Here is a 26,037-nt window from a genome sequence, read left to right as displayed (position 1 = left end):
AAAAGCAGCGCAAGCTACACAGCCTCAGGAATCTCGCAGTTTTAAAAAGCACAATGCAGCTTAAATGTACTTACATTATACAGTTAGAACAGGAACAATATGCAGCAGAAATATTTGGAAGAGAAAAAGACACACACACACACACAGACACACACACACACACACACACACACACACACACTAATGATGGCTGCATGGAGGGGGATGGCAGGCTTTATGGGAATCTTTAAAGAGCAGGTTTCTGACTCTCACAGAAGGTTACTTAGAGATTAGAATATCCATCAAAGAAAGTGTGACAGTTATGACCAATATAAAGCCAGAGATAGTCTACATTAGCATTTCTTTAAATCCCTTAAGATGTGGAGTGCCTTCATCTATCCAACATATGTATAATTTGTTTTCAGTGTGAAAAGCATGAGAAACAGCAGTATGTAAAAGTACTGGGCACTGAACTGCATATAAGGCATTTATATACACAATATAATAAGTGTATAAGGTCTAAAGTTTGGATATGGATGGCCATTATCTTGAGCAGGTTTATAATGATGCGTCTCTGCACGGCATAACAGCGCGTTACTGCCGTTGTGCAAGACAGCGACCTGGTATGTTCTTTCACTTCTGCCCTGATTTTTTTAAATGAAATAAACAGAAAGTATCTGCTGTGAATAACCTGCAGAACTCTCTCGCTGCAGAACACAGCTCGCTGTGTATTTCGCAGTAACTGACTGATGAATCCGGCAGTTTAGAGATGATACGCTGCAAGTGAAATATGTGACTGCTTTGGCAAAGAAGGGCAAATGTTTCGGTCATGAGCAAGTCTTTTAAAACACCTGAATAATCTCTCCATGGTTGGTCCAGTCGAAAGAGTCAGAAGATGCCCTACTTACCTTCGTCTCATGACTGCTAAGATTTCAGAAATAAATCACATGACTCTGAAGGGAACGTTTAAAATTGCAACTAAAACCAGGAAAAGAGATCACACCACGCTGAGAATTGCCACGTGGGCTTTTAATTTTGTAAGAGATTGATTTTAAGATTGTTACTGAATGGTTTTATAGCTTTTCCAAGCCAGAATCAAGACTATATTTTAAGCTGTGTTCAAGTTTAAATCTCTAGCAAGAAAAGTACAATTACAGCTATTTTACCATGTTTCCTGTATCTCTGTTTTTATTGTTTTCTAATATTAAGGCACATTGTAACACTGGTTTTAGAAGCTGCTATAAGGAAGCTGTTATTATATACAGTATTTACACTTGAGGGACTAAAGTGCCTCCATTTGACTAACCATTTAAGTCTTGTAAGAAAAAATAGAAATCATGGACAAAGTAGTAAACAGTAAAATACATTATAGAATAGAATAGAATAGAATAGAATAGAATAGAATAGAATAGAATTCAACTTTATTGTCATTGCACATGCACAGGTACAGGGCAACGAAATGCAGTTTGCATCCATCCAGAAGTGCTTTAGTGATATAGATATATTACAATATATATTAGCAATAATATAGATATGTGAGTATATTACAGAAATGGGTCTATTATGGTATGTTATAATGTACACGGTATGAAGTATGTTGTGAATATTCTATAACTATAAGTATGTACAGGCTGTAGTGAGTACAAGCTATGTACAGGATATGAACAGGATATAAATATGAAAAACTATACAGAATATGAAATAAATAACTTTACAGAATCTGGGATATACAGCTATACAGAAATGGGAACTATGCAAGTTGTAAACAGTTGTAGGGTTAAAGATTATCAAATGTACAGAATGATTATTTACACAGAGCTATACAGTAGTGCAGTTAAGATGTACTGCATGCAGATTAATGCGGATCAACCATTATTAAAGGTTATAGTGCATGGCACATTGACTAAGGGGACTAACTAAAAAGATGTGATGTTTCTTGTGCTTTATTTCTGTTGCATTGAATCTAGTGGAGTTGTAGCTGAGAGATGCAGACAACAGTCAATAACAAAAGGCTTATTGTAGTTCAGAATTTTGTCTCTTATTCACAAAGGCCAAGGTTGGTCAATTTGGCCTCACAGATGAAGAGTCTTTACAGAATTTTCGCTGTACTACAAATAAAATATAAAAACCCTGAGGCTTCAGAGTATAATCAAAATGTTTAAACTCCAGAATGTGTTTATCAGGCGTTTATCCATTCAGCAGCAGTTTCTGTTTTTCATGATATACTGCAAAATGTCAAAACTCACAGGAAGGAGCGCAAAGCACAAACTAGAGAAAGAAATTTGCTCCTTTAATTCACTGTAGGTTTTACCTGCTGATATGCTTTAATATCCTGCGCTTATTTCAACCCCTTAAATAGCTTAGTTGGTGTTAGACCTGCCTATCAAGCTTGCACGAAGAGGGCTTGCGGGTTTGAGACTGGAAAGACTGGGTGGATATTAAATCCAACTGCAGTGCATTATTCATAGCTTGGAAGATATATAATCACTGTGCAAATGATGCACGATGGCTCAAGCAAACAGCCACCGCCTTGTACAACAGCTACATAGCACAGATGCAGGTGCCAATGAGCAACACCTGTAATATGACTCACTGTCACACTGTGATGCTCTGGCTAATTTGGCTCTTTAATTAGTTGAAGCATGGCACATATTTTTTGCATTTCACTCAGAAAAATGAAGTCTTCACATTTTTTCTCAAAAAGGAAGATGACAAACCTGGATATTTCTTTGTAAAACAATCAAAATGTACAGTTTTGTCTGAGCTGCAACAAAAGGGCAGCCACGAAGAGCTTCTCAACAGAGGAACCATTGCCTAGCAACACTACCAACAGTGAAAGCAGGGCAGCATGGTCTGATGGAGCATGAGTATTCAAAGAGGGCAACAAGTTCATCTGTAATATGTTGCCTTTTTATGTCTTTTTTTTTCTTTCTTTCTTTTTCTTGTAGTGGGTGGACTACACGGTTGTATTCAGTGGGCTAAACCTTAACTGCATCAGAAGAGTTTCACATCATGTGACTGTGAAATTGTGGAAATGCAAAATATAATATATGCATACCTAATTATAGACCTTATGTCTACATACATGCTGTTGATCTTTGGATGAGTGAGATGTATTGGCAGATTATTATTTCTGGTTTCACACTGCCATCTACTGCTTTTTCCAGGAATCCAAGAAGCTGATATTTGTCAAAACAATTATAGGAAATACAACTCTATAAAAATCATATTAATAGAATCTTTATAGGACACTTTGATGTCGGGAATATAAAACAATTTATAGAGGACGTTGCAATCTTTTGAAATTGAAATAAAGATAAAAAAGCACAAGGTTCTTTCTTAATAAATGTTGCATCATCAGTGATTTTTGTTATATTTGTTTTGGTGAGGATTCCTTTGGGGGGGGGGGGGGGGGGGATCCTCTGCCTTTATGCCCTTGTGGTGTTGATTAATTATTGCCGAAGACCTCAGCGGGGTCTTACAGGCAACTGTTTTCAGATAGATAGATAGATAGATAGATAGATAGATAGATAGATAGATAGATAGATAGATAGATAGATAGATAGATAGATAGATAGATAGATAGATAGATAGATAGATAGATAGATAGATAGATAGAACGTTTTCTCAGACTGTTTGCAGATCACTACTGCATGCATAGAAATCTCATTCTAACTGTCAAGCATGGTGGTGGAGCGATCATGATTTGGGCTTGTTTTGCTCCCACAGAACCAGACCATCTAGTCATGAACTCTGTATATTCAGTCCGGCCTTCTGCCTGGCAGCTAAAGCTTGGGCACAATTTGGGTCATGCAACAGGACAGTGATCCCAAGCACAGAAGAAGATCTAAAAGAGAATGGCCCAAAAACAAAAGAACCAAGGTGCTGCAATCAAATGCTGTGGTTGGACCTTAAGAGAGCTGTGCATAAACAAATGCCCATAAACCTCAAAGAACTGAAGCAATGTTGTAATGAAGAGTGTGCCAAAGTTCCTCCACAAGTCCCTTTAGGCCTGTAAAAACTCTCTTTTTCACATGTATGCGTCTCAGGTTTCCATCATAACGGTTCTTTAAAAATGTAAAAAATGTGTCATGGAAGCTAAATGAAAGTGTGAGAAGTCAAACTGATAGTTGACGCTATAGTGGATGGACCTTTAAATGACTTTATTTTATTTCTCATTCCAGTTTCGATGTCTATTCCATGCATAAAACAGAAGAATCAGTTCACTGTATTCAAATATCCAGACGACATACTCAACATCTTTAATACTCTTAACATTGAAACTGATTGTCATAAATATACTCACACCTACTGTATCAAGGAAATTAAATAGAGAAATTTTTTTTTTTTCATAGAAATAAATCAGTTTCTCATCCACTTTTGATGATCAAAACACTGACCTACATCCATCTTAAATCATCCTGATTATGCATTTCTCACCATTTTATCTTATATGAAAAAGAGGGACAGTCCTCCCGAGCATACAGAAGAGAGCAGCGTTACATGTTTATTTACAAGACTCTGATGCAATGATTGCCTTGTTCCCTCTCCTCTCTGATTCAGTTCAAACACCAATTACAGTGTCAGCTCACTGGAGACTTTAGCATGAGTTGTACTTCTTATTCACACTGAACTGGGGAGAACAAAACAAAGCATCATCCGTAAAAGATTATATCCAGTCTGTTAATCTGCATCGGCATCCTTTTCTTCTGATCATGTATATAATGCGTCTGTCTGTCAGCGTGAGCAAGAGATCTCAAAATGCTGCTTGATTTTCAGCTGTTATATGTTTCTTTTAATAAAGGGGAAAAAATCTTCCCTATTATGGTCTTTTAAGGTCCCAAAAAGAAAAATAACCACTAGAGGGTGTAGGTCGCCACTTTCCCACGAGAACATACGGTCAGAATTGTGCGTGTGTGTGGAGGAGGAGGTGGAGGGCATGTTTGGCACCGCCTACCGCCTGTCAGACTTCGTTCAGGGCGCAACCCCACACACAGCCCTTGTAGCTATGGAAACTCGTCGATGGCAACATCCACCAGTCTTTTGTGCCCTCATCCTCCTCTTACCTCTCAGAGGTGCTGAGTGTGTGCAGCTGTAACCGATAAATGATACGCTGCAAGATGGCGATTGCGCGACTCGTAGCCTGTTTTGTGCTTTACAGCAGCCTAGGTGAGTTTTCCCCCGCTTATTCACAAAGCTATTATCATATCGGAGTCGGCGAGGTGCGACTACAGTCAAGTTAAATCCGAGCTGTAGCGGTTCTGTCAGCGCTACGAGCCGACAAGGACGTTTTTTAACGTTAGCTTGACGTGTAAACGGGCTGGGAAATGTCAGGAAAACGTTTTTGTTGTGTTTTGTGGCGTTTTAACAGTCTGTTCATTATCGATTGAAGATTGTATTTGATTGTTTTACGCTTGAGCAAACCTCACATCCGAGCTGGAAAATGACGTAGTTGTCAGAGCACCCTTGACGTTTTGAATTTTTTTTTTTTTTACGTGATTTTAAAAACGTGTAACCTAGCCTAGAAATCATACATATTGCACGCTCACTTGTCGACTAATTTCTAAAGAAATTTCCAGAATACAAACAATGCAAACGTTACGTTAGTATAAAAAGACGGCAGCCACATGGTGGAGACCTGTGGTACACAGAAACACGGGCCTGTGAATAATATATATTTAAAATGCTTTGTCTTTTTGGTTGTTGCATATATGTATATGCATCATATACATTTGAGGCTGCTTGAATTTCATTTTATTGTAGTTTGACCTCTCCTGATCACGTGGTGATTGATCGATAGTGATGGTGAGTGGGGTGCCATGAGTGAGGCAGGTCGAGGGCAGCGGTGACAAGATGATGTGCAGCAGCAACAGCTAGAGATTTGTGGCGATCAGCTGATGCTGGATGGTTGCGTCGGCTAATTGGCTGCGGGTGGGTGCACCACTAAGTGTTGATCTTTTCACCCAGGTGCTCTGCAAGCAGTAAATCAAATGACTAAAATGACAGGCAGAGGTTCATTTGTTATGCTCTCAAGTTTTGGTTGTAAAAACTCCGAGCTGTGTGTGAATGTAGCTCACGATTTGGTTTATGTTCTGACCTTGAGCTTTAGGGTGCTGTCATGTTTGAATAATGAAAATGAATCGTTATTCAAACGTTTTGCATTTAGCATATTGTGATTCATGCTGCATATAACTGGAACGCACTGATGTGTAAAGCTGAATTATTTTAAGTTAAGGTAAAAATAGATGCCTTCTTGTGATTCTGATGTGCAGAAAATTGGATGTAATTCTTACATTGTTAAATTTTTTTTTCCTTTATGCTGCAAGAAAATTGAAAAGTTAAAAAAAAGAAATGCTATTTCTGAGATTTTCCGGACTCAGAATTGGGCTTTGGACATTATGAATGAGACTTTGCATCAAAAATAAAAATCTGTAATCATTTGCTCATCAGCCACTTTGTTAGGTACAACAGGTAACTCAAATAGCTATTTAGCCAGTCACATGGCACAGTCTATTTATGCATGTAGAAATGGTCAAGACAACATGCTGAAGTTTAAACTGAACTGCGACATCATTGTTGATGGCTGACGGGTTTGTCTGAGTATTTCAGAAACTGTTGATCCACTGGAAATCTCCCATGAAACCACCTCTGGGGTTTACTATAAAAGATAAGATATCCAGTAAGCAGCAGTTCTCTGGTTGAAAATGCTTTGTTGATGCCAGAGGTCAGAGGAGAATGGCCAAACTGCTTTGAGTTGATAAGAAGATAAATATAAGTAAGTAATGAGGACACGCAGAAGAGCATTCTGAATGCAAAACATGTTGAACCTCAAAGCAGATGGACTACAGCAGCAGAAGATCACACCATGTGCCACCCCTGTCAGCTAAGAACAGGAAACAGATGTGCTCACCAAAACTGTACAGGAGAAGCTTGGAAAAATGTTTACTGATTTGATCTGATGATGGTAGAGTCTGAATTTGGTGTAAGCAACCAGGAAGCATGGATCCATCCTTATATCACTATTCAGGCTGCTGCTGTTGGTGTAATGGTGTTGGAGATGTTTTCTGGGCTCAGTTTTGGCTGCTTAATACCAAGTTTGCGTGATTTAAATGCCTCAGCCTGCCTGTGTAGTTTTAACAATGTCCACCCTTCATGACCACAGTGTACTCATCTTCTCAAACCGGCTTCTTGAACATGACAATGACTTCACCATACTTAAATGGCCTCTGCGCTCACCAGATATCAAGAGCTTGTCTCAATGAATGCCTTTGGCATGTGGCGGAACGGGAGGTACAGATCACGGCAACTGCGTGATGCTATCATGTCAGCATGGTCCAAAATATCTGATTCCCCCACCTTGTTGAACATATGCCTTGAAGAATTAAAGCATTCCTAAAAGTAAAAAAGGTCCAACCTGGTATGAGCAAAGCGTACCTAATGAATTGGCCGTTGAGTTTTTGTGTTAGGATTTCATTAAATGCTAATTGTCTTGAATGATTGTTCAGGAGCAATTGATACATTTTTCTGTCAATAGATGATAAAAAACTGCTAGAGTCCGATTTCCCACACACCACAAAAATGTATTCAAATTGCTTTTTCCAAGTTCATAAAGTTTACAATCATATATTCACATATGAGAGGCAGGAACCAGAGGATATCTGGTATTTTAGTGTTTAACACACGCTCTATCGAATATGTACATTGTTGGCGTTGCTGTTTTATGTAATTTAAGCTGCGTTGTTATAGGTTGCGAAAAATGAGTTATATTTTATCGGCCTTGTGCTTTATTGGGACTTCATTTATATTTCATCTGTCTGAGGTGCTGCAGTCATTGTGTCACGTGCGTAGCTTGAATGAACAGTTTATTTCCTCCCAGTTCTTATAACAACATAACCAACTTAATCAAATCTGCTTGAGCGTTGAGTTGTTCTGTTACGCAGTCACTCCAGTATGCTGTAAATCCCAGTGGGCCTCCTCGCTCCATCCACTGTCTTCGGCATATTTGCTGCGACTGCACTGGAATGTCTGGGAAAAAGCTTTTTATAGATTCACTGGATCAACAACTTTTTGTTGCAGGGACAGGGATGGGTGGTTGTTTTCATATTTAGAGCGTAAGAGGATTGCTGAATGTGGCTATTTAAAAGCCAGTTTCTCTCAGAACTGACTATAGACCTACTTTGTCTTTGCATTAGAATGACAGAGGGATTAAAAATGAGCCCCTGTTTGCTTTCCAGCAAGCGCTGAGATTATTTTCATAATTCAGAAACATTGTCTTCTCTTCAGCCTGCACCGTGTCACGGGGGAAGGGAGGCTACCAAACATTGTTGTCTGCGTGCTTTTATTTTAAGCTCGCATTAGTAATTAGTTATACATTGTCATGTTAATTGACTGTGGTTACTCTTTCCCACGTCCTACATTTTGCATTATTTGGAAGAGAGATGAGAAAAACCTTTAATAACATCCTGTTAACGCCGTTCCTGCTTGTACAACCGGTGCGCACTGATTCTAGATTTTGTTCGCCCCAGATAATAAAGGCTAAAAACTTGTTTTTCTCCATGGTTTTTGTTCAGATGAACACGGGAGATGTATCCTCTAAGGAGATTTTGTCAGCGTTACAACATACTTATGAAAACAGATGAACTCGAGCAGATCTGTTTCCTGTAAACTTTGAAAAGCACATCACACACGGCCGTGTTGCAACCCATAACACTGCGAAAGCAGTTGTTTTCTCTTACGTGATACTTTGAGTCTGCAGTGTGATTGCAGCTGCAGATTTAATTAAACGTTCCAGTATTTGAAAGAGCTTTTGTTTTTCTTTCTTTCTTTCTTTTTTTCAAAAATATCGTTCCTCAAAACGAGTACCTCGCAGATCTGGAAGAAGCAGTTCAAAGGGCATTTTGAAGGGTCAGTACGTGCGTATGTCGAGGGAGCTTCAGTTGGACGGGCCTTCGTCGCGTCTCTCGGGATGTCCAGTCACTGCTGTGGTAAAAATAGCCCTTGATGTACAGGGTGGGAAAGTCAGCAGCAGAGACGGAAGCTGAGACCTGCGAGTCAGATCTCATCACTGTCCGCAGCTGTGCTTATAAGAGCGGATGCTTTGGTTGGACCCATGTTTTCATCACTTGAAGGCTATATGCTCGCTCTCCCTTTGGCTCCCAGTCACAATGTACAACTCAGGGACGCCCGTGTCCTAACAAGGCTGCTCAAATCCCTCGGAGTTAGTCAGAGTGCACGCTGCCTCGGGAAAACAGGAGGGATGTCTTGTCGTATTCAGGGGCGGCTCAGATTATTATTGTCTAATTTCAGCCTCTATTTGAAACCCTAACTACTGCCCCCACTGGGAGCGTGATTGCCTTCATTACTCAGCATGGGTGCTGTTCGTTGTGCGTGTACTCAGTAATTACTGCATTTGGAACAAAAAAATGTTGACTATAGGGTACCAAGGGAAGGTAGAAACCTACTTATTTAGCCTTAGCAAAGACTGTTGAATTATTTGTGTTTGCCGAGCAGTAATTTTCACATTTCCTTAATTCGATGTCACACTGCACACCCGTCTCGTCCCCAGATTCACGTATTTTCCACTTAAATTGGCATTCGGCGGACCCAAATTGAACAAAACTTGTGAATTACGCCTCTCGCCGTTATAATCTGACATTTGCAAAATAACACTGATTGCTTTCAGCGTTTCGCTCAAGCACTGAACTTAAAATAAGCGCGTCTCATGTGTTGTGTTTGTGCCAGAGGGAAACGAAGATGGTTGATTAAGTATGGTTCAAATGTGAGCTCATTCCCGCTGTGAAGTTATTCTTGTGCTTCTGATTTGATTTGTTTGGGGATCTTGATAAATGATTTATTTTGCAACCTCAGTATGAATTAGTATTATGATTTAGCAAAGGAGCTAGCCCTGAAAAAATACAAAAAAATGTACATGTACTTCTAGTAATATAATATACTATATACTAGATGCACATTATAATAATATAATGTAATTCTAGTAATATTTTAGTGTGTATGGTTTTTAAACGATGTGTAAAAGTGGATGAACTGCGCACCCCTTCTCTAAACCAGTATTTTTTTTCTTCAGTGAGTAAACGCTTTAATAGTACACTGCACCAAATACTGAAATGACTTGGGGGCTTTCTGGTCTACTGGGTGACACATCATTGACCATTTCCAGCTATTCCTCAGGGGCGCATCGTCATCCATAATATCTAACATAACTAGTGATGCAAACTATCTCTGCAGCTGTGTTTTTGTCAGAAATCAATATAAAGATATCATCTCTAACTCCCCCTTTTTTAATAGTTAATGTCCCCAGAATGGTTTCCAGTGTAACGGTCGCTTAAAAAAAGAAATTAAAAACTTGCATTCAGTTCAATTAAATTGTATTTATATAGCACCAAATCACAACAGCAGTCACCTGTTGTAAGGTAAAGACTCCACAATAATACAGAGGAAACCCCAACAATTAAACAACACTCTTTGATCGAGCATGTGACTGTGGAAAGAGAGAACAGGAAGAAAACTCTGTTATGTGTGTCTTATTATGATCAACTAATATAACCATATGTGCATTAACTACACTCACTTCTAATGGCTAAAGGACATCCCTGTTGCTGGTGATGAGCTGGGGGGTAAACATTTGGAGGGCCAACCACACTCAAACTTGCAGCCAGTTAAAAATCGCTGGTTAACCTGGTAACGTGACATGCAGGTGAGGGTACTGTGCAAGAGAAGCACACACAGAAGATGGGAACAGCAGGCTGTGCATAAAATTTGAACATAAGCTCCAGGCTGGAAAAGTGAGGCCAGAGGAAAATCTGCTTCAAATCTGCTTCCATTCTTTCTCCGGGTTTTTCTCCTGGTTGCAAAAAGAAAGTAAAATTACTGGACTTCACTGACCTATGACCTCAGTAAACACTTTCCTGAATGTTCTGTGTTAGTTTCACATCCTTTTGAAAACAAAAGAACAAGTTAGGCTTGCTTTTGCAGTTACCAAGTTGCTACTAGGGATGCATGCGACTACTTGATTACACATTAAAATGTTCTGCCTCTTGCTAGTTGGTACCAAAGATACTAGTTAGCTAAGTTACTTATTTGGTTTTTATTAATAAGCAGTGGCAGCTCCATCCCGGTGAGAAATGTTGTGACGCCACCAGCCACAAACCAGGGCTGTGGTTTGTTGGTACTGTGACATTAAGTACTGTGACTATTATATATGGCACAGTGTCCAACAGATTTACATTTAAAACTCAACTTGATTATCAAGACATGTGATTAGCGGCTTCAAATAGCTCTCAAATACATGTGCAGTTATTGTATGGCTAATATTTAACCTCATCACTTCACTTCAGTTCTGAATGTTCTCTGAGGGTTGACTTTTTCTCTTGTTTAAATAACTAGCAAATTAGTTACCAGGAGCATCCTTAGTTACTACTGCATGTGAGTGTGTAGCTTGAGACTACAACATAGGAATTCAGTGAGGTTACAGTGGCAACATCCATCTTCTATATACAGTTAATGTTTGGAGCCTTTCTGTTATAAAACAAGCAGTGTGAAATAAAGTCAATATAGCAACTGTCATGTTTGCTAATGGCTAAAGCCTGTGTGTCATTTACTTGGTCTGAGCCGGCTGTGCTGCAGTACTAAACACAAATCCTTTTATTCTGTCCTGCAACTTATTACAAGAGCATTGCTGATCCTTAGTAACTGAGCTAAAGTGACTTTGGCTCTTGTCTGCACGCTTACTTACATTGTCTGCTGCATTCTCGGTCTGGATTTCATCTTGCGCAGGATTAAAGCTGACAACAACAGCAACAACAAAAAATGGGTCATTATCCAAATATTTACAGAGTCCTTCGTGTCAAATCTCTGTTTTCTTTCATTATCATTTACAACTAGCCCTGGTCTCTTCCATTGACTCATCATAAGTCACGTTATTATCCAATTAAACGCCACAAATAATTCAAGTTAAATGTTAATGACAGTATATTTCTACAAGGAGTTCATTAAAAATATGTGGCACACTTATGTCAGCTATATTTGTCGGTCTAATCCAGTGTTTATTAGGCAACATGCCCGGTTTATAATGTCTGCTAATGAAAATGCTCGCGTGTCCAATCGGGGTTACTCAGCGTTTACTGCCTGTGTTTTTTTTTCTCCACAGGTCACATTCCATCATCACTTGGGGTAATCCTCCGGACCACGGACAAGATTGTTTGGGCAAATGAGTTTGAGCGTGAGTTGCTCGAAAATCACACTAACCTATTTAACCAAAGTACCGTTTCTTTTTTCCAGATTTAGCCTGCCTCTCTCTCATGCTGTCATGCGTTCTGTTTTCTTCCCAGCCATCGAACTGACCTGCTTAATAGAGTCCATCTCGACAAACAACCCAAGGATCGAGTGGAAAAAGATTAAAAATGGTGTTCCCAGTTATGTGTACTTTCAAAACAAGATAGCAGGTAAACCTCTTGGAAACTGTCTTTTAGAGAAACCAGTAGAGCACAGTGTTTCAAAGCAAAGTCGCAGCACTCAAAGCTTAGCTGAGTGAATGCTACCTTGAAAGACCTTGGCTCAGAATTCTGTTTTTAAGCCGTGAAGTCACGCTGTGTATTTGAATGAGCAATTGTAAAGTGTTTTTCACCCCCCCATCTCTCTCTCTTTCTGTCGTTCTCCAAAAGGGGACTTGGAGAGCAGAGCTCAGCTCAGAGAGCCGGCCAACATTCTGATCTTCAACGCCACTCGATCAGACACAGCAGAGTACCGCTGCGAGGTGGCCGCCATCGATGATCAAAGGGACTTTGATGAAATACTTATTAGTCTTGCAGTAAGAGGTATGGAGAGCAGAGCTAAAAGTCACTGCATGTCTATATCGTCAACCCTCTAAAGTTCTAATCACACTTTGTTCTTATGATCGAATAGATATTAAGATTATGTGGCAGTTTATACATTTTACACTCAATTTACTTCTGAAATATAAAGCTACATCATGATTGCTGTCACTGTGAGGTTGCCATGCATCTAACTGTTGCCTTTGAGGTGCTGGTAGATTAAGCTAGTGGCCTGCTGGGACAGCAATCACAACCATTTAACACCCACTTACATAAATCACTCGGGATATCTGGGGCTTGTGGCGACGTTATAACAATTCCAACTTTAACCTTACGTATCACTTGATGACAGTTCTCTTTGTCACCATACAGTGGCTGAGAACACACTTCACCTCAGGGAGTCGCAGACTTGTCTTTAGACACGGAGCCTGTTGCAGACCCTGGCCTGCACACAGAGAAACACAAAAAACGAGTGCCAGCAGTGTTTGCTGTATGTGGCATAACCACTGCCTGTATATAAATTGTGCACCACTATGGACTTTATGGACAATAACCCTGTGTGTCTGAAAAGTGAAGCCAGTGTGGATGCTCTTTAAACCTGCATTCTTTATAGTGACCAGCAGGTGGCAACACCTCTGGTTGCAAACAGATTGTGTGGGAGTCAATGAGGAAATCACCCACTTGGTCTTTGAGCTCAGTCAACAGTTTCCTGATTAATTTTATGGACGTATTTGCTACTTTTAAATCCTGGCCAGCAAAGTATGTTGTTACAGATGAAATGATGAAATGTTATCCTTTAGCCATTTAGTAAGTAAAAGTATCGCTTTCAGCAGTGTGTAAATGCTACACAACATTCAGCAGCCTGATGTGAATCTGTGCTTTTTGTGTGTAGTGAAACCTGTTGTACCACGGTGCAGCGTGCCAGAGGCCGTCACAGTGGGAACATCAACAGAGCTGCGATGTCTGGAAAATGAGGGCTTTCCCGCTCCTCAGTACCGTTGGTTTCACAACAATGAAGAGCTTCCACAGGATCCCAAAAACAGCGCAAAGTTTGCCAACTCTTCCTACAGCATCAACCCCGACACCGGAGGCCTGGTACAAAAATGACAAGCATCCTGTTGTTGCTACATTTATGGCTTTATCATTTCAGTTCCTATTGTCTGTGCAAAATATCTCTTGAGGCACGGCAGCACTCAGTATTTACTATTATTATTGTTAAATGAACAGATGTAAACTTCTTCTCCCTGCCTGTCTGTTCTGTTTGTAGACAGGACTCATTAGTGCCGGGTATTCTCTGTCAGAGCTTATCTAATGTAAATGTTACCCGCTTAATCTAAATAAAACCTTAAGCATTATATGACTAAGAGCAGGATTAACCCTCGTGTGTAAAAAGAGCCAGTAAGAACACTTATCCAAAACCTGGCATATGGAACAAGGATAATGTTGCATTTAAAGCCAAACTGATGTGTTTCCAGGTAAAAGTTTAACATCTGGCAGAAATTTAACCATGTTATAAAACATAGAGCGATGCCCTCTAATCTAAAATCTTACAGCAGTATTAAAAGCAGCCCGTAAATTAGGGCTGAACGATTATGGAAAATAATCTAATTGCGATTTTTTGCCCCAATATTGCGATTGCGATGCGATATGCGATTATTTTTTAAGGTATTTGTCTTCTGTATTATTAAACAAAGACAAGCAATACATCATATAGTATGGCCAATACTATATTACATTAATTTTAAACTGTTCTTTCCTGGAAGACAGACCTCTGTTATGATGACATGAGGTGATGCATGAATTGATGACTGACATTTTTATTTAACTTCTTCAATCACAACAGTATATTTGAACATACACAATAGTTTATTTTTAGCTTACAAACATCTGAGCATAAAGTGCTGACAAGGAACCCTGGTGTAAACATTAAAATGAAAGTCAGTACAATGTGCAGATTGCAGAAATATATATAAAAAAAATCAGTGGCTTTACCACACTCAGTTTTTCGACATCTGTGAACTACTAGACAGTCATTCAATTAAAAAATAATATTAAATAAATAAAACTAATAAATAAAAAATACACACATCTTACTGATCTCTGCAGTCAGTAACATTACACATAAAGTGCAAACATAATAGCAATTGTATAAACACACACACAAACACGCCTTTAAAATTTAAAGGCGTGAAATTGGACGGTCTAGCCTTCTGAATCAGAAGGCTAGTTCTGATTAGCGTCACCGCTGTCTCGGTGGAGTTTAATAAACTCGGCCGTCTGCTTCTTGCTATCTAAAATATAACCAGACACTGGTGTAAATTCTCGACTGTCTCATACTTCTGTTTAATAAGTTTTCTGTTTGACGTTTAGTCAGCTGTGTGAAAACCAAGGAGGAACCCACCCGGGGGATTAATAAAGTTTTATTTTATCTAATCTAATAACTTTAATCTCAGCCAAACCGATTTACTCACGAACAAACAAAACACTGAAAAAAGCCCAACAATAACATTTTTAGGTTGTCTAAGTGACTTATATATTACGTTTAACCCGAGCAGCGAAACTCCGCGGTGATCTGAAAATGATGTGCCGGGAGTTGTGCCGTTCTCGGCCGCATCAGTAACCCTCGAGCTCCCGGCTAGCTGTCGAGCTGGTGGGTAGCAGACGCCTCTGAAAACGTCGAAGCACTTTTGCAAATATGGGATATCTTGATAAACCGAGCAGATATTTGATGTTTACACAACTACTTTCTCGCCTGAAAATATGTTAAAAGTTTATTTTGTGACCCAGAAAGATTAGTATGAGTAATTTTAAAACTTAGTAGCGGCCGCCATTGTTGGAAACTGGAGTTTGGCTGGGCCGCGCTATGAATTCTGGGATATGGTAGTAATTTGGACAGCCTTCGGCGCGTCGCTGTGACGTAATCGGTCTACAAATGCGGCCTCAGGAGGATGCAGCCCATGAATTGTATAATATAATCGCAGTATAATCGCAGCCTTTGCGGTTAGAAAATTGCACTTGATCATGTCGCGATATTATCGCAAATGCGATATATCGTTCAGCCCTACCGTAAATCCATCTGAAGGCCAAAATGTCGCTATATTCAACCACAGCCAGACATCCTATTGTTGACAGTTCGTCTGCGTGTCAGTGCACTGACAGTTTTCTAAAAATGTCTCCACAGAAATTTCGAAGGGTCAGGAAGGAGGACGCGGGGGAGTACTACTGCCAGGCAAAGAATGATGCGGGGCATGCACAGTGTCCCACGCAAATAATGGAAGTCTGTGAGTGACATTCACACCAGCCAAGCAGGTCTTTTGACAGCACTTTAAGCCAAAAGCAAAATCAGACACGTTCACTCTCAAGTTTCAAGTTAACACGGCAAAGAGAAAAAGTGTGAAATAACAGAAGGAAGCTAAAACATATGAACACAGACAGGACAAGACAGGCGCGACTTCACATGTAGGAATGAAATAAACTTTATCTCAAAGCAAACATCAATATTTTTCATTAATTTTACCCCAAGCACCACTGTTCCCACTAAATATTATATAAACTATTTGAAGGCCAAGCATACTTTGTGCTTATAACTGCCATTTGAAGGCAGCTAAGGGAAACTAATTCCCTCTGCTGAGCGTCATCCCTTTGCAACGAACTGGATGCAGGAAAGCTCCGGCTGTCCAGGTCAGTCTGATCCCAGCACCTCGCTGGGAAGCAACAGTTTCAGACACCCACGCCCCTGATATGCTAACATGCCCATGACAGCGTATTCTGCAGCCAGAACATGAAGCAGAAAGGATCAAGCAGCTGTCCACACAGTTAAAGTGTTTTTGCACACTATAGGCATTCATTTTGTTGTAGGAGTTGTTCATTTTTGAACATTTGAACATTTTTATAGAAAAAATAATGGAAAAAAACAAACAAAAGACATTCACCATAATTCATGTAAAAAATCTAGTTCGTTATTTTTATCACATTTATTATTAAATGTCAAAATTTGTTACTGTACATCATCTGAATTCTTCTTATTTAATGTGATAAGCAGACAAAGTTTGTTTTTATTTGTTTCATTGTTTGGTATCTTGAGTTGGTGTATTTAATGAACATGAAATTCTTCTTATTTTCATCGAAGCCAATAACAATTAAGTGAGGATTTTAGGAGTGTGGCAATTACACAAGATATACATAAAAATGAAAATGCAGCAATGATATAAGTCATGGTTAAAGGCTATCGATATGTCTCAGGCCACGTAACTCTCTCAAGAGCACTTCTCTGTGCCCTGTTGCAGATGACGTTGACATCCTGGGGATTTTCCTCAAGGTGTTTGGTGCTGTGGTTGCGTTCTTATGCTTGGCGGTTTCCATTTGTCATTCCTTCAGACGTGGATGCTTCCACAAAAAAGGCCACAATGAAAATAAGTGAGTACAGTCTGCAGCTCTGATGAAAGGATACAAAATCCTGACTTTTTTTTTTTTTAATGCATTCTGTTTCACTTTATTTCAGCTACAACTGGCCTGCACAGAATAGCAGTGTTGAGTATGGAGACGCGGATGAGGTAAACTTACAAAGCACACCGCATTCGTTGGAAGTCAAATCCAAAAAAAAGAAAATCTAAGGTAACTTCCTACTTCCTGTTTTTCATAGGGTCATTTCCGCCACAAGTCTTCCTTCGTTATTTGACAGCCGACACAGAGGACGCGATGTAACCACGACGAAGTAAACTTGCAACAATGATGCTCCACTTGGTAAAGTTTGGAGTCTAACATGGCACATTATTCTCTGATGCACATCAAAATCAAATCAGCCGACTTGCCAAAGTAATTTTAATATCATTTTGTGGCACTTGGTTGAGTTTTGCAATGCCACAGATTTTTTTGTTGTTGTTTATTAATATTAAATTCCATGAAAATATTTGGTTTTTACATATTTTTCTCATTTTATACTCAACATAAAGCTACTGTACAATAAAACGATTTCAAAGCTGTGGAGGTCGATGTTTATATCACAGTGTCATCACAAAGGTTACTGTAAACTACATTCCCTCACTGTTTTTGGACAAATCCTCTTTTATAGCTCTTCAATTTTTTACAGTGGACGTAAATTGTTTACTTCATCCTTGTTCTTAGTTTGTTTCACATGCAGAGGACGAAACATGTTTTTGTACATACTGTAGTTAAACAGGCAATAAGTAGCAGGCTGCAAAAGGCTCATGAGCTGACTAGAAGGCACAATTTAATAGCCTATGACTATATTTACAAATGAAAACAAACATGTACAAGTACAGAATAAAGTGTGAATTTTAACACCATATATTCCAATATGCTGCAAACTCAATATGTACTATAAAGGTGGTGTTGATGATTTCTTGGAGTGCTGTTTCTGTGTATAAGTGACCTTTTGTGCTTTACTAATTATTTTGTGAGTATTGGACATATTGTCCAGGTTTGACTCAGTATTATAAATGTACATACATGCATATACTTTTTGGAGCTTTTCATTTGAATGCGTAGCACTCCATACCTTATTGTAAATATTGCAATAAACTGTTTATTGGAAATACATTTACAGTATTCACTGTTCAGTGTGTATCTGCAGTGTTGAGCCTGTCAGTAACAACAGTGTGTCATTTTAGACATTAGTGTCAAAGATGTGTGTAACAACTCAGGAACTGTTGTACAATGTCCACTGTTCATTTGATATTAATGTTATACGTTAATGTTATTTTGTTACTATTAAATATATTTCAGCTGAATTTTTGGAGTCTCAAATGTTTTGGTGGATTTTGTCCAGATGATTAAAGTGAAATATAGAGATACACAGACAAACAAGGTTTCTGTGTAGTGAGGGGGAAATCACGCACAAACACAAACATAGCTTGTCCATGTTGACTCAATCCAGAAATGTTTTTTGTGGTCCTCCTATTGCAGCTCTCTCTGGAAGAGACTCTCCTGCCTGGCAGCACAATCTCACCCTTGCCGCTTTAACTTTGTTTCCAAACCTCTCAACCTGAACTCAATCCCTCTGATACTCATTTTAATCCTGTGCCTCCTGGTAAATCAGCGAAAATCTTCACCATCTCCAGCTCAACCTCCTGTGTTGTTTTTACGGCCGCCGTCTCACTACCATCACAACACATGACAACACACAAATTATATATGCAAGTCAAAAAATCCAGAGTGGAGGAAAATCAGTGCAGGTATTACAGTAAAATGAAAAAGCTTTTTGAAATCAGTTGGCTCATAGTTTTGTAGACATCCAGAGTTTCATTGAAGCGCCAATCAACGCTTCATTAGGCAAGTTGTAATTATTATTATTCCAGTTTTTCTGAATTGCTAAAACACATTTGCTGAAACCTCCACCCATTTTCTCAAAACCTTAAACAGAACTACATTCACAAAACCTCAGATTCTTCTGTCAGAATCAAACTATCACTTCAAAATCAGTTTTTACACAACAAGTAAAAATATATTCACCACAGAATATTCGTTAGACACTACATCAGATAATTGAAGATACGGCATTCAGGGCATGTAGTTAACAGGAAATATTTAAGTGTATTTAACAAATGACCATAATTAGAATGATATGAAGTGCTGAATGTAGATAACAAAAATGAATTAATTAAAAATAAAACTAAATTAAAAGCACATTTCTGTAATTCACAGATTCATTCAACATCATCATGTCTTTGTGTGGGGCCAGTCCAGAGGACTTCATCCACATCATCCACATCACAGGCAATATTCTCCCATGCCAGGCAACATAAGAAAAACCTTCTTGAGTGCAGAAACCAGCATTGACTAGACTCCAAAGTTGTCCCATCACAGGTGTGTTCTATTGCCTCCAGTAAAGTTTCCCCAGTGTAGGGCTGCCGGTCATAGACCTTCCACCTCCACGCAGAGAAAAACTCTTCTGTTGGATTCAGGATGGGGCTGTAAGGTGGAAGGGAAATGTTTATAAAGCGCTGGTTGTTTGTGAACCATTCATGTATCAGGACAGCACAGTGAAAGTTCACATTGTCCCAAACAATGACATATACAGGTTGCACTGCTTGTTGATCCAGCTGTTCACGTGCAACCATGAAATCCTGTAGATGACCCAGAAATGTAAGGAGATGTGCAGTGTTATATGGCCCCAGGTTTGCATGACAGTGGAGAGGCCCGCAGTTACTTTGCCACCATGCTGGCCAGGGACTTCAATAATGGCATGTTGACCAATTATGTTCCTGCCTCTCCACCTCCTTTTTGCCAGATTGAATCCTGCTTCATCTATGAAATTATATTCATGGGTCCTTTTCATGAAATCCAATTCAAATCCTCTACAGTAGTGTACTATAAGTTATACAGAAAGATGAAATAGTGTATTTACAGTATACACATTTCATTTATGTACATTACAATATAGCATAATAGTAAGTCTATGGGCATAGAATTCTAAGCGTCGCTGCTGAAAGTGTGTGTAGATCGCACATACTGATGACGTAGAACTCTTGTGTAGTGAGTTGCTGCGTGCGAAAGATGACAGCTGTGTTGGAGTTGTGTTCACATTTTGCCTCCAGTGCCAGTGTAAATATAATAGCATTCATACATACTACATACGCTGTACATAATAATAACAATAATAATAATAATAATAATAATTATTATTATTATTATTATTGTTATTGTTATTATTATTATTATTAACTTCTGATAATTTAAGTATTTTCATAATTTTTGCTAATGGTTTGAAAGTGCTTATAAATGTTTATATTGTTTGCATGAGTGTAGTATTGTAATGCAATTTATTTATATTTCTTTTCCTTTTAACACTTGCAGGTCTTAAACACGCTGTAGTTCAAGCATAATCGCTAGTGCCTAGCGACTTCCGCGCCTTTCTTTCCGCTTTTACTGTGAAAAAACGCCACCCGGAAGTAGTTCAGCTAACGCAGGTAAAGAAAGCTGGTGTTACATCCTGGTCGTTTGACAGCGTTCGTCGTTTTATCCCCAGAAAACAAACATGTAAGATACATTTACGCGGCGAGCTCTGTGTGAACAGCAGACCCATCCGTCGCTGCTTCGGGCTGTTTATCGGTGAGATCCAGGCTCAGCAACGGAGAGCAGAAAAAAAGAAAACGGCTATTCACAATACTGTGTGTTTTAGCATCGAAGCGCTAATTTGCTTGACATGTAGCTCGTGTGGAGGTTTCTGTGACATATCTTGAGACTTTTTAATGTCAGTCGGTGTAATTCGTGCTACGAGAAGCAGCCAAGCTCGCGCACTCCGCAGGCCTTAGCGTGCACTTGTTTTCTACTTTGAAACGTTAGCAGGTTCGGTGCAGCGTGCTAACAAGTCAGTTAACTCGCACTTAGATAAGATAAAGAGTTAGCGAGGACGCAGCATTATAATGAGTTTCTTTAGTTTTGGTCAAAGCGCAGAAATCGATGTTGTCCTGAATGACGCCGAAACGAGGAAGAAGGTTGAACACAAAACTGAAGATGGGAAGAAAGACAAATATTTTCTTTTCTACGACGGCGAGACTGTCAGTGGAAAGGTGAATGTGACGCTGAAGAACCCCGGAAAGAGGCTGGAGCACCACGGCATCAAAATTGAATTTGTGGGACAAATAGGTATGTAAAAATAGCAGCGAGTGATAGACTGTGGGGTGAAGAAACATGGAGGCATCCCTCAACAGTGAAACAAACAGATGCTTCAGTTTTCAACTTTATATTAGACATGAAAGGAAACACAGGGGGCCACATATTACACCTGTGTAGACCTGTTTCAGATCACCTGTAAGCTGCACTCTAGTGTCCTTAATCTGCTGCAGCTGGACTGTTAAAAGTTCCAGCAGTGAAATTGTAAGCAACACAGACAATCCCTGCTTGAGTGTTACATTTGTGAAAGAGCTGTGTGAAAACTTGGACACATAAATAGATTTTAAGAAGTGAAATTCACATGTTAAAGTAAAATTCACATGGTATGGCTTTCTGGCCACTAAAATCAATTACGAGTTCAAGAGCTCAGTTGTATCCAAAATCGTGCACAGTATAGTTTGTTTTTTTTAATACTATCTTTCCTCTTGTTCTAGAGTTGTATTACGACAGAGGAAACCATCATGAATTTGTTTCCCTGGTGAAAGATCTCGCAAGACCTGGTGAAATAACTCAGTCCCAGACCTTTGACTTTGAGTTCACTCATGTTGAGAAACCTTACGAGTCCTACACAGGCCAGAATGTCAAGCTAAGGTAAGTTTGATCCTTCACTGTCGTTTTGTCAGCAGTACAGTGAGCGCGTTACTTGTTAACCTGCCTGTCATGTGGTTGCACTTAAACTGAGCAGTTTTCAAGCTTGATGTTGCCCACATTTGACTTGCAGTACATGCACGCTGCTCAGACCAATGACGGTGGAAGTGAGTAACGTTAAATCATTACAGTGTCAACAATCGAGGGGTGAAAAGTGAACTGTGACGACTTAATATGTGTTGCAAATGTTGGACAAGGGCTAGACTGTGAATGCTTGAAGACAGCTGCAGATCTTTTGGGGTATTCTTTGTATGCAGTGATAAGTACCTATCAAAACGTATCCAAGGTGAATGGGTAATAGGGTTGGACTCTGTTAATTGAATGAACAGAAAACGCTTTAAACTTGACTTGAAGGTGTCAGACTAGTCAGATTGACCATGGTGAGCCCTGTCCACCACCAAAGGTTCCTACAGATGAATGCGACAGCGTCATAGCTGGAAGGGCACTGGGAGAAGGTAGGCTTTTACCAGTGTAAGAGGTGGCAGCATTATGAATATGCATTTCAGTGTTGCAACCAGACATCTGGTTGAGTCTTTGTCATGAGGTGGAGCAGTAAACGATAGGATAGGCAGGTGGATTTGACATTATGGTCAATTAGTGTGTAGTTGTGACTTTCTACTAAGGAGGAAATGGCACTTTTTTCATTGCTTGTGTGCTTTATTTTCAGATATTTTCTTCGTGCCACGGTGATAAGAAGACTAAATGACATCACTAAAGAGATGGACATTGTGGTCCACACACTGAGCACCTATCCTGAGCTCAACTCCTCCATTAAAATGGAAGTTGGAATTGAGGACTGCCTCCACATCGAGTTTGAGTATAACAAATCCAAGTAAGGCTTGCAGGGCTGCAGCAAACCACTATCATTCACTTTTTTCCCTTGTTATGCTGTGTTTAAGAGTGAAATAGTTTTATACAGTATCAGCAAAACCATCTCTTTTTAAGTGAAAGATGCATTTATTTATTTAGAAACTGAACCAGTAGCTGAAACAATGATTGATTTATTATCAGTTTAAATGAAAAGCATGTACTGAACATTGTGCTTGTTAGTGACTAAACTGTAGATCTCATTCGCAGTTGTCGCCTGTGCTTTTCTTTTCTTTTTCTCCAGGTACCATCTGAAAGATGTAATTGTGGGAAAAATCTATTTTCTGCTGGTGAGAATTAAGATTAAACACATGGAGATTGACATCATCAAACGTGAGACAACAGGCACAGGCCCAAGCGTTTACCACGAAAATGACACTATTGCCAAGTACGAGATCATGGATGGAGCGCCGGTCAGAGGTAAACAAAAGTTATTCACAGTTTCAACAAGTCACACAATGCAAACACTGCTCAGCCTCTGAGAGTGTGTTTAACATTGCAGGAGAGTCCATCCCCATCCGATTATTTCTGGCTGGATATGATCTGACCCCCACCATGCGAGACATCAACAAGAAGTTCTCGGTGCGCTACTACCTGAACCTGGTTTTGATTGACGAGGAGGAGAGACGTTACTTCAAACAGCAGGTACGACTGGAAGCAAAACATCAGACAGCGTTTTTACATTTTTCTGAATCTTCTACTTCACTAGTTTAAAACTATCCATGTGAATGTGATTTTTAGTGCTTATTAGTCTATATGAAGGGCAGCTCTCAAACAGTATCCAGCTGGTGGATGTGGGCACAGCTGCAGATGCTCTGCCTGGCTGACATTAGTGCAGCTGTGGCTGGATGTGGTTCTGATTTTGACTGCCTCTGTATTTCGATTGTGTCAGAGTGAAAGGACAGTGTGGCTTCAAGAGGAGGCTCAGCCTCCAACTACCACTGTAGGCACACAAAGCCGCCTGCATGTAGTCAATCAGTGCTACATCCTGTTGTGTCACAGCCGTAACTGTAATAACTGAAGTGTGCCTACAGCCAGGATGTAATGGCAGCTGAACCCTGTTTCACTAAGAAAGCTGGCGAACATCCTCCTGTTGTTTGCTTTCTAAATGTGGGGGTACAGGCTATGATAGAGCTGTGAGTGTGTAGCGATTCTGACTGTAGTTACAGCTAGCGCTACTGAATAATCAGAGGTGGGAACTGAGAGCAGGTTCCAACTGGTTCTGTTCTGAATTGTACTCCATCCAAAGCTTATGCCCCCCAGCTTATCAGTGCCTTTTATTAGTGCTGGCATGTTTTATTTATTTATGTCTTTTTTTTCATGGCAGTGGAGCTGAAGAGATAATAGACCTGCTGCACTGGCACTAAAAACCCCCCCAAAAAACGAAATCCTATGTAGGTGAAAATCGATCAATAATCAATAAAGAATCTGCTTGAAACCTCGAAACTGAACACCATCAGTAAAACCTTATCAATAGCAATTCTTAAACACAGGTGCTATTGTGGAGCTCTGCTTTTTTTCTGTGTTAGATAGTGAAAATGTTGCACTAGAAAACAAGTCTGACAGCGAATAAGAAGTAGTGGTGCTTTTATTGGTTGATGTCCCACTGACTGGTTCTAAAAGGCTAAAATCATTTATCAGTCACATTTGAGAGCTAGGAAAACTCTGTGCTCAGTTTTCTTTCATTTACAGGTCATGGGCTGAGGTGTTCTTCATGTCATCACCTTACATTTGTCTTTGATTTCTCTCCCCTCCAGGAAATCACACTGTGGAGAAAAGGGGACGTGGTGAGGAAAAGCATGTCTCACCAGGCTGCCATCGCCTCTCAGAGGTTCGAAGGATCAGCCGCTTCAGAGAGCGCACTGGAACAGGCTGCAAAAGAGGAGAGCGGGTAGAGCTGCAGCTCTCCTCTCACGGGACTCACAAAGGGTCTGCACTGGGGTGGTGGGGGGTACATGTGAACTGTACAACATCTGGAGAGGCAGCTGCTTTACTTGTAGCTGCTGCTTCTAGTAAAGAAAGAAGGGAGACTGACATACGGTAAAACTGTGTGAACTATGAAACAGTTTGCATGAGGCATTCAAATGGGCTTCAGGCTGCTGGTCCTATCCTTCCTCATTAATGCATTTTTTTTTGGGGGGGGGGGTTCTTTTTGGGAATCAAAGTAAACCCATGTCTTATTGTTCGCTGGGTAAAACCATGTGAAATTGAATTTTTAAGCCTTCTGTTTGTTACGTTCTAACACTTTTGGGATCAATTGATTTCTAATCTCATAATTATTTCAAACGAATGCTCATCAAGTGCATCTCCAACATTCCACGTTTAATGAATGCATTCCTAACATTGTTCTAAGGTCAAGAAATCCAAGATAACTTTGCACTGCTTTACCTTGCTGAACACATTTTTCTGTGTTTGTGTGTTTGCACAAAAAAAGGATGGAAGTGGAAACTCTAATCTCTCGCTGCTGTTTGAGTGAGAGAGCTAAAGTATTAATCCACACGTTTGTTTTTAAACCTGTAAATAAGGCCAGTTAAACCTGTTATCCTGTTTCCAGCTCGTGTACACAGACTATCTAGTACACAGTGCTACAAAATGACGTTTCATGTCCATAAGCTTTACCTCAGCATTCCAGTGGTGTTAGGAAAGGATGTCAAAGTGTTTGTCTTGAGGTCTGATAGTATGAAGTCTTCTGTATCCTCTTTATTAGAGACTTAAAAGTTGTGCCTACGTGTATCAAGCTAATTGAATCCTCCTGCCTCTAACATAATTTTAGTCTTTTAACCAGAGAAAGTTACAGTAGAACTATCTTTTGCAAAATGCTACTCGATTACTCCTTGTTCCCAAAAGTCTAATAAATTGATGCCAAATGAATTTAATTCTCTGTGGTTTTGTTGTGAAAATGAATGAATGTGTTGACTTAATGAACCTGAGCATTCATTAAAATGTACTTACAGCTAATGTAGTTTTATTTATTTAACATTCAACTGCTATAGAGTAGTGAGCAGATCTGCAACAGAGTGACTGAGGGGAGGGGAGGGGGGGGGGATCAAGGTGCTGCAGTGGCCCCATCAAACTCCAG

At 39.7% G+C, this 26,037-nt stretch overlaps 2 protein-coding genes across 2 annotated transcripts; both read left to right on the top strand.

Moving 5' to 3' along the window:
* The first annotated feature begins 4,949 nt into the window (after positions 1-4,949).
* On the top strand, positions 4,950-18,559 carry jam3a (junctional adhesion molecule 3a). Its single transcript, XM_086261862.1, has 9 exons — positions 4,950-5,148; positions 12,146-12,217; positions 12,327-12,440; positions 12,660-12,812; positions 13,702-13,904; positions 15,991-16,090; positions 17,096-17,225; positions 17,311-17,362; positions 17,452-18,559. Exons 1-9 carry the CDS (start codon positions 5,085-5,087, stop codon positions 17,485-17,487), a joined length of 924 nt encoding a protein of 307 aa, XP_086117988.1. The 5' UTR covers positions 4,950-5,084; the 3' UTR covers positions 17,488-18,559.
* A 2,148-nt stretch (positions 18,560-20,707) lies between these two features.
* Positions 20,708-25,846, top strand: vps26b (VPS26, retromer complex component B). The gene is made up of 6 exons (XM_086261861.1): positions 20,708-21,416; positions 21,878-22,034; positions 22,759-22,923; positions 23,203-23,378; positions 23,461-23,603; positions 24,716-25,846. The coding sequence occupies exons 1-6, from the start codon at positions 21,194-21,196 to the stop codon at positions 24,851-24,853; spliced, it is 1,002 nt and encodes a 333-aa protein (XP_086117987.1). The 5' UTR covers positions 20,708-21,193; the 3' UTR covers positions 24,854-25,846.
* Positions 25,847-26,037: the final 191 nt, after the last annotated feature.

Source organism: Aulonocara sp. 'chitande type north' Nkhata Bay, linkage group LG14 (genome assembly GCF_057382095.1).
Source record: "Aulonocara sp. 'chitande type north' Nkhata Bay isolate Kocher_YH1m ecotype deep benthic linkage group LG14, A_spYH_male_GT1.1, whole genome shotgun sequence".
NCBI lineage: Eukaryota > Metazoa > Chordata > Actinopteri > Cichliformes > Cichlidae > Aulonocara > Aulonocara sp. 'chitande type north' Nkhata Bay.
This window is presented reverse-complemented; position numbering and strand designations above follow the sequence as displayed.